Source organism: Pagrus pagrus (assembly GCF_965226575.1).
Source record: "Pagrus pagrus genome assembly, chromosome: 18".
NCBI classification, from domain to species: Eukaryota; Metazoa; Chordata; class Actinopteri; order Spariformes; family Sparidae; genus Pagrus; species Pagrus pagrus.
This window is the reverse complement of record NC_140202.1, coordinates 16,452,495-16,467,324: the sequence shown is the minus strand read 5'-3', so window position 1 is coordinate 16,467,324 and position 14,830 is coordinate 16,452,495. Positions and strand designations below refer to the sequence as shown.

Here is a 14,830-nt window from a genome sequence, read left to right as displayed (position 1 = left end):
AACTGATTAGCTGCCTGGTTGATTATGGGATTGGATATATAGATATAGATGTCTTTCTTTGGTTCTGATGCAGCATGCAATCTGCAAACTAGTAACTAAAGTCAGAAAGTAAAAGTAGTGAGTAGAATGTACAATATTTGTCTACAAAATGGAGTGGAGGTATGAAGTAGTAGAAAATGGAAATATTCAAGTAAAGTCAAGTATCTCGAATTGTACGCAAGTACAGTACTTGAGTAAATGAACAGTTACATTATATCACTGATGATAAATATTCATCAGTAGTATTTTAAGTAGTAGTTTATGTGATGGTATTAGCTTTGAACCTTAAAATGACTATGTAATGTTTCATTTGTATTTGTTTAGTAATCTATGTGGCATGTTTAATATTTATCTATATCTCTTCAGTATCAATGGATATTCTAATATTGCTCTGACAAAAACAGGGACCTGGCAAGGACTTTATTCAGCCCTTTTAAAAAATATTTACTGTCTTAAATTTGCATTTATACCATATTGGCTCCTGTTTGGGGTCTGTGCTGAAACCTGAATTTCAACTGAAGCTAGACTGCTGGAAAAAGTTACAAAAAGATATGTGTAATTTTTTGTGAAAAGAAACTTTGCAGACAAGAAGACTATTAAAGTAATCTTGCTGTTGTGTTTCATCAGAAATTTAGCAATGGTATAATATGCTGGCCATTATATGTCTACCTTCTATCCGAAATTGAACACAAAAAGAAAAGGACAATAGTTTACAAAAACCAGTATCATTTTATTGAACACTTTGTGGAAGACATGTAAATATTACAGATAGGTCTACTAGTGTTGAAAAAGGATGAAATAAATACAAACAGAACTTGAAATCCCATAGGGATATATAAAAACATTGTTTTTCTTTAAAAGTCTCCATTTAGCAAAAGAAAAAAAACATCTTCAGTACTAAGCATAAATACAAACATGTTTCTAAAATCTATGCCCTATAGATTACCTGGTTATTATAGCTAACATACATACTTAAAATCATCCAAGACAATATTTCATTAAGTACAAAATAGGCCATATCATCGTTTACTGTGACCATGACTGTTATCAGTTGGAAATCTGATGCATTAACAAACAAACCATTCTGCAGCATAACTTCTCAAATCCTGAGTGAGGTTGAGTTGAACACAAAATAGTGGGCTATGATCCGCTATAAAGCCACTTTTTTATTATGACTATGGGCCTCATGTCTTGTAGCTGCTTTAGCAAAAGATCAGCACCGTCTGAAAATGTTTTATCAATGACAATCTTGACATTGTTAGCTGATTTGAGATTCAGGGGATTTCTGAAGTCTACCAGATTTTCACAACCAGTTATTTTGCTTTTCATTGCAGATTTCTGTTTGTGAGTTTGTTGTCTTTTGGACGGCAGTTCAGCACTAGATTTGTCATTTAATTTGCGCTTGGAAGTCTGTGTTGACTCTGAGGTTTCCAAGAACTTAAGAAAAGAGTCCTCAAGTCCTAAAGGCTTGAAAGACCCTGACGTAACCCCGTCGTCACGTTGTTCTTGGGCTGTTGGTGTACCAGGATTTGAGTTCTCTCTGGAACTGTTAACAGTCGTACGATTCCTAAGGGTCTGCATCCTCTCTGGACAAGCTGGTGTAGGATGTGCAGGTTTTCTGGGACGGCCTCTTTTAGTCCCCCCTTCTGTCCCAGTGGAAGCTTGAGATTCTGCACTATCGTCATTGGACAGTTTGCCGTCTTCTTGGCCTATTCGATCCACCAGCTCATCTGTTTTCTCGTCACTGGGCTTTTCGCCTTCTTCTGGCTCGGTCTCCTCAGACGAAGAGCTTGACGCCCCCTCTGATTTGTTTGAATCTTTGAATCTGGCACGCGGGTACTTTTTGCAGAAAATGAACTGGCTCCTCTGGTCTTCAATGTATCTTTCTGTGAGGCCATGAGTGGTGTAATGCTTAAATATACTTCTCTCAGCCCGCTCCACTGCGTCACAGCCTATTATCATGCATGGGTACTGCAGGGTGGACTTCTTGGTGCACATGGCTGATGCCTCCTCGTGGGATTTTAGTGTAGGCTTTCCAAAACTAGTCCAGTGTTCAATGGACTTCCCATCTTTCTTTTTAGTGTTTTTCTTCTTCATTTTGAATTTACCTTCCACGTTCTCTTTCCCATTGGTAACAGCCACGAAGAGCCCTACTGATTTAGTCCGTCTTCCGTCACTTGTTTTAGGGTCATAAACGTATTCATGCTTTTTTATCAGGTGACGCAGGAGGTTCGATTTCGTAGTGTAAACACGGTCACATCCATCATACTCACACTTAAAAGTTGGATCAACTGAGCCGCTCTCAGAGATGGCGATTTCCTTGTGGAAATTCTTAATGTGCTCGATGTACTTTTCCACATTGTTGAAGGGGAGCGCGCACTCTGGCCGATCACAGTTGAAAGTCCCTATGGTCATACTGGCCATCATCGCGGTGGCTTTGTCACGGCTAAACTTGTGAAGTAAGAGGTAATGCTGCACTAACCTTGTGATTCCCATGAACACCCTTGAACAGTCTTTCACTTGACACCTGACCTCATGATCTTTGCTTATACTCTCAATGCTCTCCTGTACAGGTTTAACAGGAGTCTTTTCAGGCTCAGGTTCAGGTTTACTGGGGGGCAGGGCTGCCTGATGCATGGCCCTGTAATGAAGGATCAAATTGTGCTGGATGGTGAATGCGGCAGTGCACCCTTCATGAACACAGCGATATGGTCTATATGGACTGTAGGCGTCTGTTTCACACATTTTGAGACTCAACCTTTTCTGAGATTTGTCTTTCTTATGGAGCTCATCCTTCGTTGGTGTGTTTTTGGAGCTGCTTGGTTTCTCTGGGGAGGATGAAGCAGATGCAGAAGCGGGGCTGGACTTTGGCTCTTTGACTTTGCTTAATGATGCATCTGACCGTCCTTGCTGCTCTATTGCTTTGCCAACCGGACTGAGATTCTCTTGTATTTCTGTTTTTTTATTTCTGGATTTGAGTTTCACATCTGGACTCTTGTTTACAACAGCCACTTTAGGCCGCTCTGGAGTTTTATCAAGATCTGATGGTGCCAACTCACCAAATGACCTATCAGTCAAATAGCTTGGAGGTGATGGTAGTTGTGTAACAGTTGATGCGTCAGGAATGAAGCCCTGTGTAACTGAATCTCCTGGTGAGGTGATCTGAGAAACCTCTGGATTGTTCTCATTGTCTGTCTGAGGTGCAATTGCAATGTCAAGCGGTTCTTGTTTTATAGAAGTTAACACCATGGCAGATTGTGTTGTGTGACTGCTGTTGGCATCAGTGGGTGCACGGCTAACAGGCGCGTTATCTTTGTTAAGCCTAAATGCACGCCTGTTTCGAGCACTGATCCTTAGCTTCTGAATCTCTGCCTTTGACAATCGATGCACTTTTTCATAGTGAATTCTCAAACCTGTCGTTCTTGTGAATGTTTTGGGGCAGATCTGACAAGGATATGGAGACAGTTTGGATGGGGTTCTTTTAAGTTCTTCTATCATCTCATTAGAGTAATCGTGCATTTTAGTCAAGTGTCTGAATAATGCTTCCTTTGTCATGAATGAGTATTCACAGTCATCCTGGTCACATTTAAAAGGTTTGGGTACCTTTTCAGAGGGCTTGTCATCACTTTTACTCAGTAATTTACTTTTTTCAATCTCAGGGGCTGGAACACAATGACTGACATTTTGCTCTAACGAAAGAGCACTCCGCATCTTCTCTTGTGCAGCCTCGATCAAATCAAGCCTTTGAAAGGCATGTGAGATTTCCATCAAGTGATCCTCCTGATAAGGTACAGCGAGGGCTGGATTAGCCAACTCTACTGCCTTGTCTTGCTGGTTTTCAGGGGTAATGGACATTGAGTTTGAAAAGTCCATTATATTTGTATTTTGGGGCTCTTGTTTCAACACCATGGGTGAAGTCAAAGTGGTCAAGCTACAAGATTCCTGTGAGAAATCACCATTTGACATGTTGAATACTCCTCCGTTATTGTCAGGGACATGGGGGTCATTGAGAAAATCAAGAAAAGATGTTGGCAGGTCAGCCGTTAGGTCTATTTCATCTACAGGCCTGCACTGTGAGCGTTTCGACAAGTGACCCCCAAGAGACTTGGTGCTTGTGAACTCTCTGAAGCATCTCCTGCAGATGACCTTGCCATCTTTAATGATGGCTGGCCATTTGGTTCGCTTGCTCAGTCTGCTGCGTTTTCCTTTCTGCATTTCAGGGTCACTAGCCTTTTCCTCTACGGCGTCAGCCTCACAGTCAGCATTCTGACAGCCCTCTTCGTAAGGAAAGTCTGTCTGAGTGACACTCGGTGGACTGAGCATGCCATCAACAGAGTTGTCCATAGGCTCATAACCAGGAGTGGACATATTCTCTCTTTTAATGATGTTGTGTGAAGGTTTTAATGCAATCTGGGCTTCTGGGGTCAGACATTTAATGGGAATATCAACTGATGAGCCTTGAGTATGACAGGAGTTTTCTTGCTGATCATATGGAGTGTGGTAACCTCCTTCAGGGAGGCTGTCAATTGTTGAGAGACTGTTTCCATTATCCAACTGACTTGTCATACTTGGACTAATTTTTCTCACATCTACAGTATCTCCACTGCCCTCTGGATGCATTAGTCCATACTGATGCCCTCCATTATGTATTTGCCCTCCATTGTCAAGCATAAGAGAGCTTGACACATACTGGGACATCAAACTTGAATCTGAAGGAGCGTGTGATGTAGTGGGACCATGCATAGCTGCCATCGAATGATCTCTGTCAGATGGGACAGACGCCGTGGTTTGATAAGGGTCTGCCTGCCATTGAGGATAGCTGCGAGATGGGTACTCATTCATGTTGAAGGCTTCTGGATAGCAGTTATTCACTGGAGGTGAAGACCATGACTGGGACACGTCTGACTGCATCATTCCGCTGGGATTATTTGGGCTTCCCCATGAAGGGTAGTGTGTGGGGTTCACCATTGGCGTGATAGGCACGGGCTCCATTGATCCAGGATAACACTGGGCAGGTGAGGTCGAACATCCCGTTTGGTAATCCATTTGCTGCATCCCCTGTTTGTTGCATAGTACTCCAGGCTGATTTGACTGCCTGTTCCACACGTTCTGAGACGGACTGGGTGAAGCTGGCCCACTTGGTGCCTTTTTTGCTGTAATTTTGGCCACTTTGTTATATTTCTTTGCCAATTTCCAGTCTTCAAATATTTCAGGGTGTTGCTTCTTCACATGCCTAGACAGACTTTTGTTTGTACTGTACGCCCTGGTACAGTCGCTATATGGGCAGCAATGCAGATTCTCTTCATTTCCAGCAGTTACAGCAGGCGTGCTGGAAGGATATCCTTGCAGCGAAGAGGGAATTTCTGTCTTGATTTGACTTGGAGAAATTATTTGTGTAATCGCTTTGGGAGTTTCATTGCCTTGGACGTTATCAAGAACCTCTCCCTGTTGACCTGCCACAGGATTTGTGGCACTGGGTACAGGACATACTGGAGGGATTTCACCTTGCTCGACCACATTCGGGGGAGCGTGAGGAGCCTCAGGTGCTGGTGTCACATCAGCTGGTGCTGGAGTGGGGTTTGTCAGAGGAGTATAGCATTGCTCTGGTTCTTGTATTTCAAGCTCTCCTGCAGAATTCAGCATGCTTTCAATCGAGTGTTTCACTCTCACAGGAACAGCATCTTTAGCAACCTCTGGTAATGTGCTTGGTGATGTGTTTGCCTTGGACGCCTCCATCATATATGCATCTGTATCAATCATTTCAAGGCTCGGGGTGCTCTCCAATGGTGGTTGTACTTTTGGAGTGACAGGAGGGTTTTGGTTTGTGATGGGCAAACTCTTTACTGCATCATTTGTACTATGATTCTCTTGGTGAGACAGGAATTGAGACTGTGAGTAGAATATTTTGCCACAATTATCAGTTTGGCAGGTGTAGGTAAGGTAATGCTGAGCCTCGTGATCATACAACAAGTAGGCCTCACTGAAAACTTGGCCACAGTTAGGGAACATGCACTGGGCCTTAAATTCAGGATGTGTTTTTCTATGCATGAGAAGCTCAGAATTGGAGTTAAAGTTGGCCTTGCAATCCAACTGTATGCAGATGTATGGTTTGCTGCCACAATGCATCTGCAAATGATCATTAAGATGTCTTACGTTAACAAACTGCCGTCTGCAATACTGACACACCACCTTCTGCTTTTGGATCTCTAAAAACCTCATGGCCTCTTCGTCATCTTTATGAGATCTGACATGAGCCATGAGGTTTCGGAAAAACTTGAAAGCCTTGGAACAGTTTTTGACAGGACAGAAACAGTCTTGACTTATGTGTGTGTCAGATGTAGTTTGTTCTATCTTAACAGGAGAGGCCAATTGTTCGCCAATTTGGGGTTCAATCTTAACGGGACTAATGCTCATCTTGGCAGCAACTTTTGTATTTTTTGATGGACTTTTAGGCGACTGAGGTGGTTTGGTTACCTTCCTAGCAGCTTTCATTGCAGCTAGTCTCTCCTTGCAAGATTGCTTTACATGTGATGCTACATGTGGCTCTAAAACCTCCCTACTTTCAAAACTGTCAGCACAAATAGGACAAAGGTACACTCCATCTTTGAAATGCTTCTGTGCGTGGCGAACTATTCTGTGACCCAGGAACTCCTTGTCGCACAAAACACAATACTGCATGTAGGCTCGCCAATTTCTGAACCGAGCAGACACAAAACCTTGCTCCCGAAGTTTTTTAGCCTCTCTGTTTTTTTCTCTTTCATCCGTGATTTCATTGAGTTCATTTGTAGTGGTTAACAGAAAATCCTCCAGGTCTCTGTATTCAGGGAGTTTTCCAAGTGCACTTTCCACCTCCTGTTCGTCTGTGTCATTGAGTGTGTCAATAGATGACACAATAGCTGCCTCCTCGCCCATCAGTGCCAAGCAGTTGCGTTTCAGTGTTTTCCAGTCCCAGAACTCTGGATCAAAAGGCCACTGTGTCTTCAAGGCCAGCAGTAACTCGCAGCGTAAAGAATTGGGCACTGGTAGGCTTCCGTCCTCCTCGGGCTTTTGGTCAGGTTCGTTGTACAGTGACTCCACAGCATAATACGAGTCAATGGTAGGCTGGAGGAGGAACTCTGTCAGCTGGCATGCACGCTTAACTTCTAGATCAGTTGGCAAGAGGCAGGAAATAGTCTTGCAGATGGTAGACTTGCTATCCTTGTGGTCACTGGTGGTCATTTTCAGAGCTTGAATGCACATTTCCACGCACACTGGAAGCCCCACCTCTCCAACCTACAGAAATAAACAAACATAAATGCCAAAGACTTGACTTTAAGATCCCTTTAACAGATGCAGTATCCTAAGAGTCTGAGTCATTCTTTGTGTGAATGGTTATGAGCAATTGTTCTGCCACAAATCTGTGGACTATTTTTCTTACCTCATTTTGGATTACTTTGATTAGAAACAGAATATGACAGACGCTTCTACAGAGGAGAGCCATCTCTTTGCTGTGTCCAAGAAATGCATCAGCCGACGACTCTAAACGCATGAGTAACTTACTCCAGAACAGTGTGAGTTCCCTGGAAAACATCACAAACACAACTGTTAAAAACAACTCACCAATATTTTTATTACTGTTAAATCATTTGAATACCCATCACATTATAATATGTCTTGCTTTGTCAGAACAGCAGTCCAAAGACCACGAAACACTCATCTTAAAGCCTTTTCGCATCAAGCATGGATTTTTGTCCAAAAAAAAAAACAGGGCTAAAAATGGTAGACGGCACCACAGATAATTTGCACTGGACCTGGTGTGCCTATTTGTCGTGCAGAAAAATCATACACAGATTTTCTGTATTGCCGCACATTTTCGCATTTCGCATATTTGATACGTTATACATATATTCCGATTACACAAATTAAAGATGTACTTGCACAGTTTTAACTAGACCGTTGCTGTTGTAGTTATGACTTGTAGAGAGCAAACCATTTATACTCATTCATTCACAGTCGGTCTACAGTCCCTCAAGTATTAAGCTATTAGGAGACATGAACCTTCAAACACACACACACACACTCAGAGTCAGCATCTGCAACACTGCTCAACAGTGATGGTATCTCTGCGAACTTTGTGTTTATTGCAGAGATTGCTTCACCCAATTGCATAATTAATCATTTCCATGACCACTGTATTCCTGAGGGTAATTTTTAAAGTGTTTTAAGAGTATTTATCTGACACAAACAGCAACACTCACCAGGCACAATAAACATCTCCTTGGAGAAGCTGTCGCTTGAGAAAGGCAGAGCACAGGGAGAGAGCTCCTTTCTCATCTCCCTCTGACTCAAGGTTGCAGATCATTTCGAGAGCATCTTTACAGTCTATTGACGCAATCTATTATGGAGAGAGAGATAGAGAGAAATAAAGCCACAGTCAATTTAAATGAAATCAAATAACTATCTGACACACTGGTCGGACCTTTTTATTGTTAAAAACTCAACTAAGTAATGAGTGACTAATGGGTTTTGCTGCTAGATTCAATTTCAGTTCATTTTCAGTCCGATAGTCTATTTGTTTTACATAAAAACACCTTCAGACATATTTTTTTTCAATTTCCTGTTGTAATTTGGGGTAATTTGCTGGGTTAAAGATGTAAGAACTGTAATAGGTACATTATCAAGCGTTAGATGTGATGACTTTGTGTGCACTTGAAACTCTTTCTTACCTCTTCCATTAGCTGCTCCTGACTTTTTGTCATGCAGATGCAAACCAAGTAGGTTTGTTTGAAGTTTCCTTTTCCTTCATATCCCGGATACTCTGAGCATATCTTTGCAAGGACAGCAGCTTTATCGACATTGTCCACTTTGATTAGGTGCTTTATTCTCATGTTCAGAAGTGTGGGACCTTCCAACTCAAGAAACTCGTGAACTAAGGAACACAAAGGAGAAGACAGAGACAAAAGATAAGAAACTGCATACACACACTGAATAATTATAATCTCATGCAGTTACAATTGTACAAGTTAGGAACAAGTGAGGACTAACCTTGCTCAGTTTGCGGGTTTTGATTGGACATGATGCTGCTTAGTGTGGTGTTGGACCAGACGCCATCCTCCTGTGCCAGAACTGAGAGCAGGCAAAGCTGTGTGCTCCCACTTTCTTGCAAAAGGCTGTGTGCCAACTGCAACAGAAGATAAATAAATATGTAGTAAATAAATTACTAAAACCTCAGTGTGTCATGCTTTTAATGTTAACAGTCATTTACAGTCAAGAGTCTAAAGTAATTGTTATAACAATTGTTGTGTTACTTGAAGGAATTTGTGTCACCATTCAACGGTTTACATTTCTCAAAAAACAGCCAATTAACAGAGCATCACCTAAAATGAACAACAGATCCAAACATTCAGCTCATTTATTTTCATTACGTTACAACAATGAGCTGAACCAAATGCATTCTAACAACTAAAACAGCTTTTCTTTGCTTATCGCTGCAGAGATAAGCCTCAGAAAAAGTCTCCTAACAGCACGGGGGATACTGACCTTCATGGAGGACTGAAACTCCTCCCATAAGGCACCAGGGACATGCTGGGGCAGTAAGAGCAGCAGCTCCGCACAGCTCCTGCGAATCCAACACAGTCATTTGTTAAAGCCACATTTAGGTCAAGGATGTGTACACGCTACACAAAATAAGGGGAGCATGAAATGTGCTGCTGTGAAGCCAGAGTGGCATTTTTGACTATAGTAAAGACAGAGGTGTAAATCAGAAGCTGATTGTTGTTTTTTTATATGTAAAGACAAAGGCTCAGAATAGCTAGATCAGTAACTGTGATCAATAATTAATTAAATTACATCCTTGACAGTGATAACTGTTGCCTCTGATTCCCTTCATTTTGTGTATGCACTGCACCTCCGCGTGCAGCTCATCCCAAATATGTCGAAGCTCCCCAAGAGGTAGCCTACATTTCTGTTCTGTATTACAGCCTCAAGGACTTTGCCTCCACAACTGCTTCAAGAGCACATTGTGCGAATAGCTGAAGTGCTCCTGAATACTGTTTGCAGCATATTTCCAAACTTTTCACATCTAAATTTCCTCTGGGATTTGGACGTGGTTTTTTATTCTTATTGTCAAATATTGTGCATCTTTCATGTAATATCTAAAGGGATCACTGTCAGCCAAACCGAACGACACCAGTGGGACAGTAGAGCAAACTTTGCAAAAGCAAACCTGTAACCCTCTCTTTGCCACTTCAACTAATACAGGAAAGCTTAGACTTAAACTGGAAGTTTGCCAATTTTAAATAGATGCAACTGAACAATGGTAAACTTATCTCTCTTATATTGCTTGCACCCAGAGCCCCCGCTACATGATGCAAAAAGCAGCACATTGTGTATATTAGGGCTGTTTTATCAACTACAGATTGTACTTCTGCATTTTTTTAAGCCTACATCCATGGACACAAAAATTACAGTCGGATCGAGAGAGAGAGACACTCGAGTGAGGGGGTCCCACTAAACTCTGATCAAACTGTGTACACTAGGCAGCCCTGATAAGTTATAAACTTAGATTCTGTGACTACACTGCCTATTTCTCGTCAAAAATGTTTTCAATAACATATTTTATCATACTTTTTATCTGCAATAAAGAAAGATCGAGTCTCAAGTCTCTTGTTTTGTTAAAACGAATGCTGAAGAATCTCTGATCAAACTGTAAAATGTGGCAGTGCTGATCAAATATGAAACCAATCCTGTTTGTTGTTTATTTCTCAACTATATGTTTTCAGGAATCCACCTTACTGTTTCCTGTTTCAAAACCAACACCAAGCCAAAGCCAATAACCGCCCTTGAAGTGTGCCACACATCACCCTCAGTGCCTTCTGGTTATTGTACGTTTTTTTTCTTTTGAGCAAAAGGGAACACTATAGCTCTTTTCCTGTGTTTTATCTGATCATGTTGCAGCAATTGCAAACATATCTACACCTTTCTACTGCATTGACAGCCCAGTTTTATGCAAGGGCCATCTTTCGAGCGGTGAAATACTTCTTTCATTTAAGCATTATATTTTTGTCATCATTGTGTCACATTTATACAAGTCGAGTTAATAATAAAGACACCGTTTGAAAAATGTTTAATATATGGGCCTATGTATATTTAATAATGAATTTTACAGGACTTTGAGAGATCTTCTCTGCAGTGTGTTTCTACTCACAGTGCTAACTTTTCAAGTAGGAGTGGCGCGTTTTCACATTCGGAGGAGAGACAGGAGGCGGCCTTAGCAAAGCTGAGGATGGCCACAGTGTAGACCTCCAGCAAAGGCAGTGGATCCTCGTCAGTTTTCCAACGGCCAGCATGTTCCACAAGGACCTGGGAAACATAAAAAGGTTACAATGAGAATTAACTCACTCTCAGACTGATTTATTTTAAGGCGGACAAAGTTGAGATGATGCTAAAAATGACAGACTGCTGTGGAAAAAATAAAAATCTAAGATTTAATCACTGATATCTAGTCTTTCATTAAGCAAAAATGAAAAAAAAAAATGTTTCTAGCCTCTCAAACTTGAAGATTCGCTGCTTTTCTCGAATTTAAATGAATGTAAGTTGAATTTTGGGTTTTCGGGCAACTGTCTGGATAAAACAACCAATTTGGAGACATCGGCCTCGACACTGGGAGACCGCAATAGGTCGTTAATGTAGGGCTGCACGATAGGTAGTTTCAGCATCAATATCGCAATATGTGCATGCGCAACAGGCTGTCTATGTTAAGTAAGGCAAATTAACTCAAATACTTAATGCTAAAAACTTTTTTGCTGCTTGGTACAAAACTAAAACTCACGTGTCTCATTTTCCATGACTAATCTACAAGAGAGGTCGGTCTTATATTGCATACTGAGTTTGTTGCTTGTGAGCTTGTGCATGCTGGTTGTTTGAAATGTTTTGATGCACTCCCCTTGTTAAATCACACACATCATTACTGAATAATTCTTTCCAAATAGAGCTATTCAAGGAAATTCACATATTTTTTCATATTACAGTACAAACCGCAGAAAACCAAACTACTGCAACGTTAGTTTTTGTCCAATATCGTTCAGCCGTAACTTTGTGACATTTATAGACCCGAAAATAATTGATAGTTGAAGCTATAATGAAAATGATAATGTCGACTTAATCGACAATATAAGCCGAGCAAATTTTGACCATGGTAGTAAAAAGACCAAATATAGACTTTGTCATCATAGAGGCCATAGAGAGGTGAAGTCACGGCCCTTCCGCTGGACAACCAGGGGACCTTATTTTAGAAAAAATATGTATGGTAGTGACATTTTTTTATCCAGTTTGAATTGTGTCAGGAATTACACATCATTTGCATACTAGTTATACAAGTTTTTCTCTTTTAACACTCATCGAAACCTTGTAGAGTCGGTCCTGTGTATTAGCAAGATCACAAAACTGTCTTTGGCAAAGCTGTAGCTATCAATATGACCAGATTTATTCTGATTTTATACCTTTTCTAACACTTTTTTTCTTTACGGCCACGTTGGTGTTGGTGACGTATAATGAGCGAGACGAGGTAGTAAACTGAGCAATTTTACACAAAGCTATATTTTACTATCTTTGCAACAAACTGACAACAAACTACAAAAATAATTGCAATATAATAGATGCGAGTTGAGAAAGTCATTTCTCAACTTGCATCTAAGATATTGCAATTCATTTTTTTAATTGACCAACATCACACATGTAATTCATGGCACAATTCAAACAGGATTATAAATCACAAATTAAAAGTAGAACATTTTTTCCGAAATAAGGTCCAATGTGGAAAACTACACTAGGGGCGGGACTTTTCCTCTATAAAGAAAATCAAACATGTTTAGACAGAAAAAGAGATTTTTATTCTGTAAAAATCTCTTGTACTAGGACTGAAAGATGTGATAGTAATTAAGGATGCATTTATAGAGTGAAACTTTAAGCTTTCTGGATGCTCCACAGCTAATCTTTTTCAGTGAAGAAAGAAAAATCTCATCAAGGATGAAAAAAAATACATTTGTATAAAAATTTACCATGTTATTGCACACTGATTACAAAATTCAGTCAAGATGTGGACACCAAACAAAGCACCAAAGTTATGCAGCTCTGCACAAAAAAAAGAAAGAAAGAAAGAAAGAAAAAAAAAAGAAAGCTCCCTCTTTTTTTTTCTTTTCACTCAGCTCAAGTGACGCCTAACCTTCATCTCTGAAAAGTCCCTCCATTTCTTCCACACACACACAATGTTCACGCAGATCCATTTCACCCCGACTGACTTTTATTATTCCTGCAGTTATTTTCTGAGGAGATAAATCTCCATCAGGACTTCATCTGCACACAACCACAGCATTCAGTCCGAGGCTCGTCCCATTTTTCCCCCCCACAAATAACTTTAAAGTTGAATGAATCGCTCTCGGCCGTGGGATAAACACAAACCAACAACTCGCGCTGTAATTTGGTGCAATCGTCGCGGTGTGAGACTGATATCAGGTAAAAACGGAGACCTCGCGTGAAATTTACGTGGTCAGGGCACATTAATGAGGAGGATGTGTAATGGAGTCAGTGACCACTGCTGCCACACTTTCCCTTTTTTAAATCTCAGCCAGCTGCAGACAGATCGCTTGTTGTAACATTGACATCAATTCAACATCTTTTCGCCGCCGCTGACTATGTGGCTGTAATAAACATCTCCGCTGATGATGTGGTGAGCTGGATTAATTAGTGCACAAGGCCTGGGCTAGCACCTTGGAAAAATCATTGATCTTTCCGTTACGATAGAGCAGCTTCACAAAAGTAACCCCTTTTTACACCAAGCTAAAACTTAAACGAGCATGGAGATGCAGTGTTATAACGTCTGAATTGTATTTTCCACGAGGGGCACGACCATATAATTCAGCGGATATCAATGCAATCGCTCTGTAAAATCTCGCTAACGTAGCTATCCATTTTTTGCACAGCATGACCACTGCACAGGACAGGGGGACCCTGCATAACAGCTAGCAACATCCATCTGCTATTAGCTATCTGGCCTGGAAAATACGAGTAACACAAGCACAGCGCGCGCACATTTGCGTGACTTCTCCCCGCGTGGTTAGTCAGACTTTGCACATAAGTGCACGCCAGAGGCAAACATCATAGTGGGAAAGGCTGAAAACCACGGAGGAGTTTTTTTCCCCATCTTGAAATGCCAGGCAGCTAGCTAGGCAGCTAGCTCCTTAGCTACATTGTTGTAGCAAACGTAGACGCGCATCCTCGGCCAGGAAGCCAGAGGGGCTGCAGGCTGCCCGGGATGAGCAGCAGGAGGACGGGCTAACCTGGCAAAACTCCTGGCAGAAATGCAGCGAGGCTTCCAACGGAGACTGCGAGCTCTCTTTCAAAGCTGTGGTCAAACCCTGGAACCGCTCTCGGAGCTCCTCGATAGCTTTCCGTGTGTCATATTCCTTCTCTGTCTCCCCCTCCGCCATCTTCACAACAATCACGACCGCGTACGCACAGATGTTACGCTGCCAGACTCGCACCCGCACGCGCACGCAGGGGGGTGGGGAAGGGTGAGCACACCGTGTGCTCCACACACACACACACACACACACACAACACACACACCCCTGATGTCAACAAAGCATCCATGACCTTACAGTGACAGAAAATCACACTCCGCATACAGGGCTGGACGTGAGATGTTTGCTTCATGAGCTGATCGCAGGATGGCTGGATGTCCCCTGAACACACCATCCATCCACAGATACTGCAGGTCAGACATGACCTCCAGGCAGCAGACATGTGACTCAAG

The 14,830-nt window shown here is 41.7% G+C and overlaps 1 protein-coding gene across 1 annotated transcript; it reads right to left on the bottom strand.

Annotated features, from left to right (window-relative positions):
- Positions 1-748: 748 nt before the first annotated feature.
- znf292a (zinc finger protein 292a) lies at positions 749-14,604 on the bottom strand. The gene is made up of 8 exons (XM_084381635.1): positions 14,355-14,604; positions 11,225-11,379; positions 9,559-9,637; positions 9,064-9,199; positions 8,745-8,947; positions 8,277-8,413; positions 7,457-7,598; positions 749-7,311 (listed from the first exon to the last, which is right to left on the bottom strand). Exons 1-8 carry the CDS (start codon positions 14,502-14,504, stop codon positions 1,180-1,182), a joined length of 7,134 nt encoding a protein of 2,377 aa, XP_084237761.1. The 5' UTR covers positions 14,505-14,604; the 3' UTR covers positions 749-1,179.
- Positions 14,605-14,830: the final 226 nt, after the last annotated feature.

Coding starts and splice junctions, on each gene's coding strand:
- znf292a (XM_084381635.1), bottom strand. CDS start 14,504: ATGGCGGAGGGGGAGACAGAGAAGGAATATGACACACGGAAAGCTATC. Junction 9,638..11,224: donor CTACTTGAAAAGTTAGCACT/GTGAGTAGAAAC, acceptor TTGGATTCGCAG/GAGCTGTGCGGAGCTGCTGC. Junction 7,599..8,276: donor GGAGATGTTTATTGTGCCTG/GTGAGTGTTGCT, acceptor GATGTTTTCCAG/GGAACTCACACTGTTCTGGA.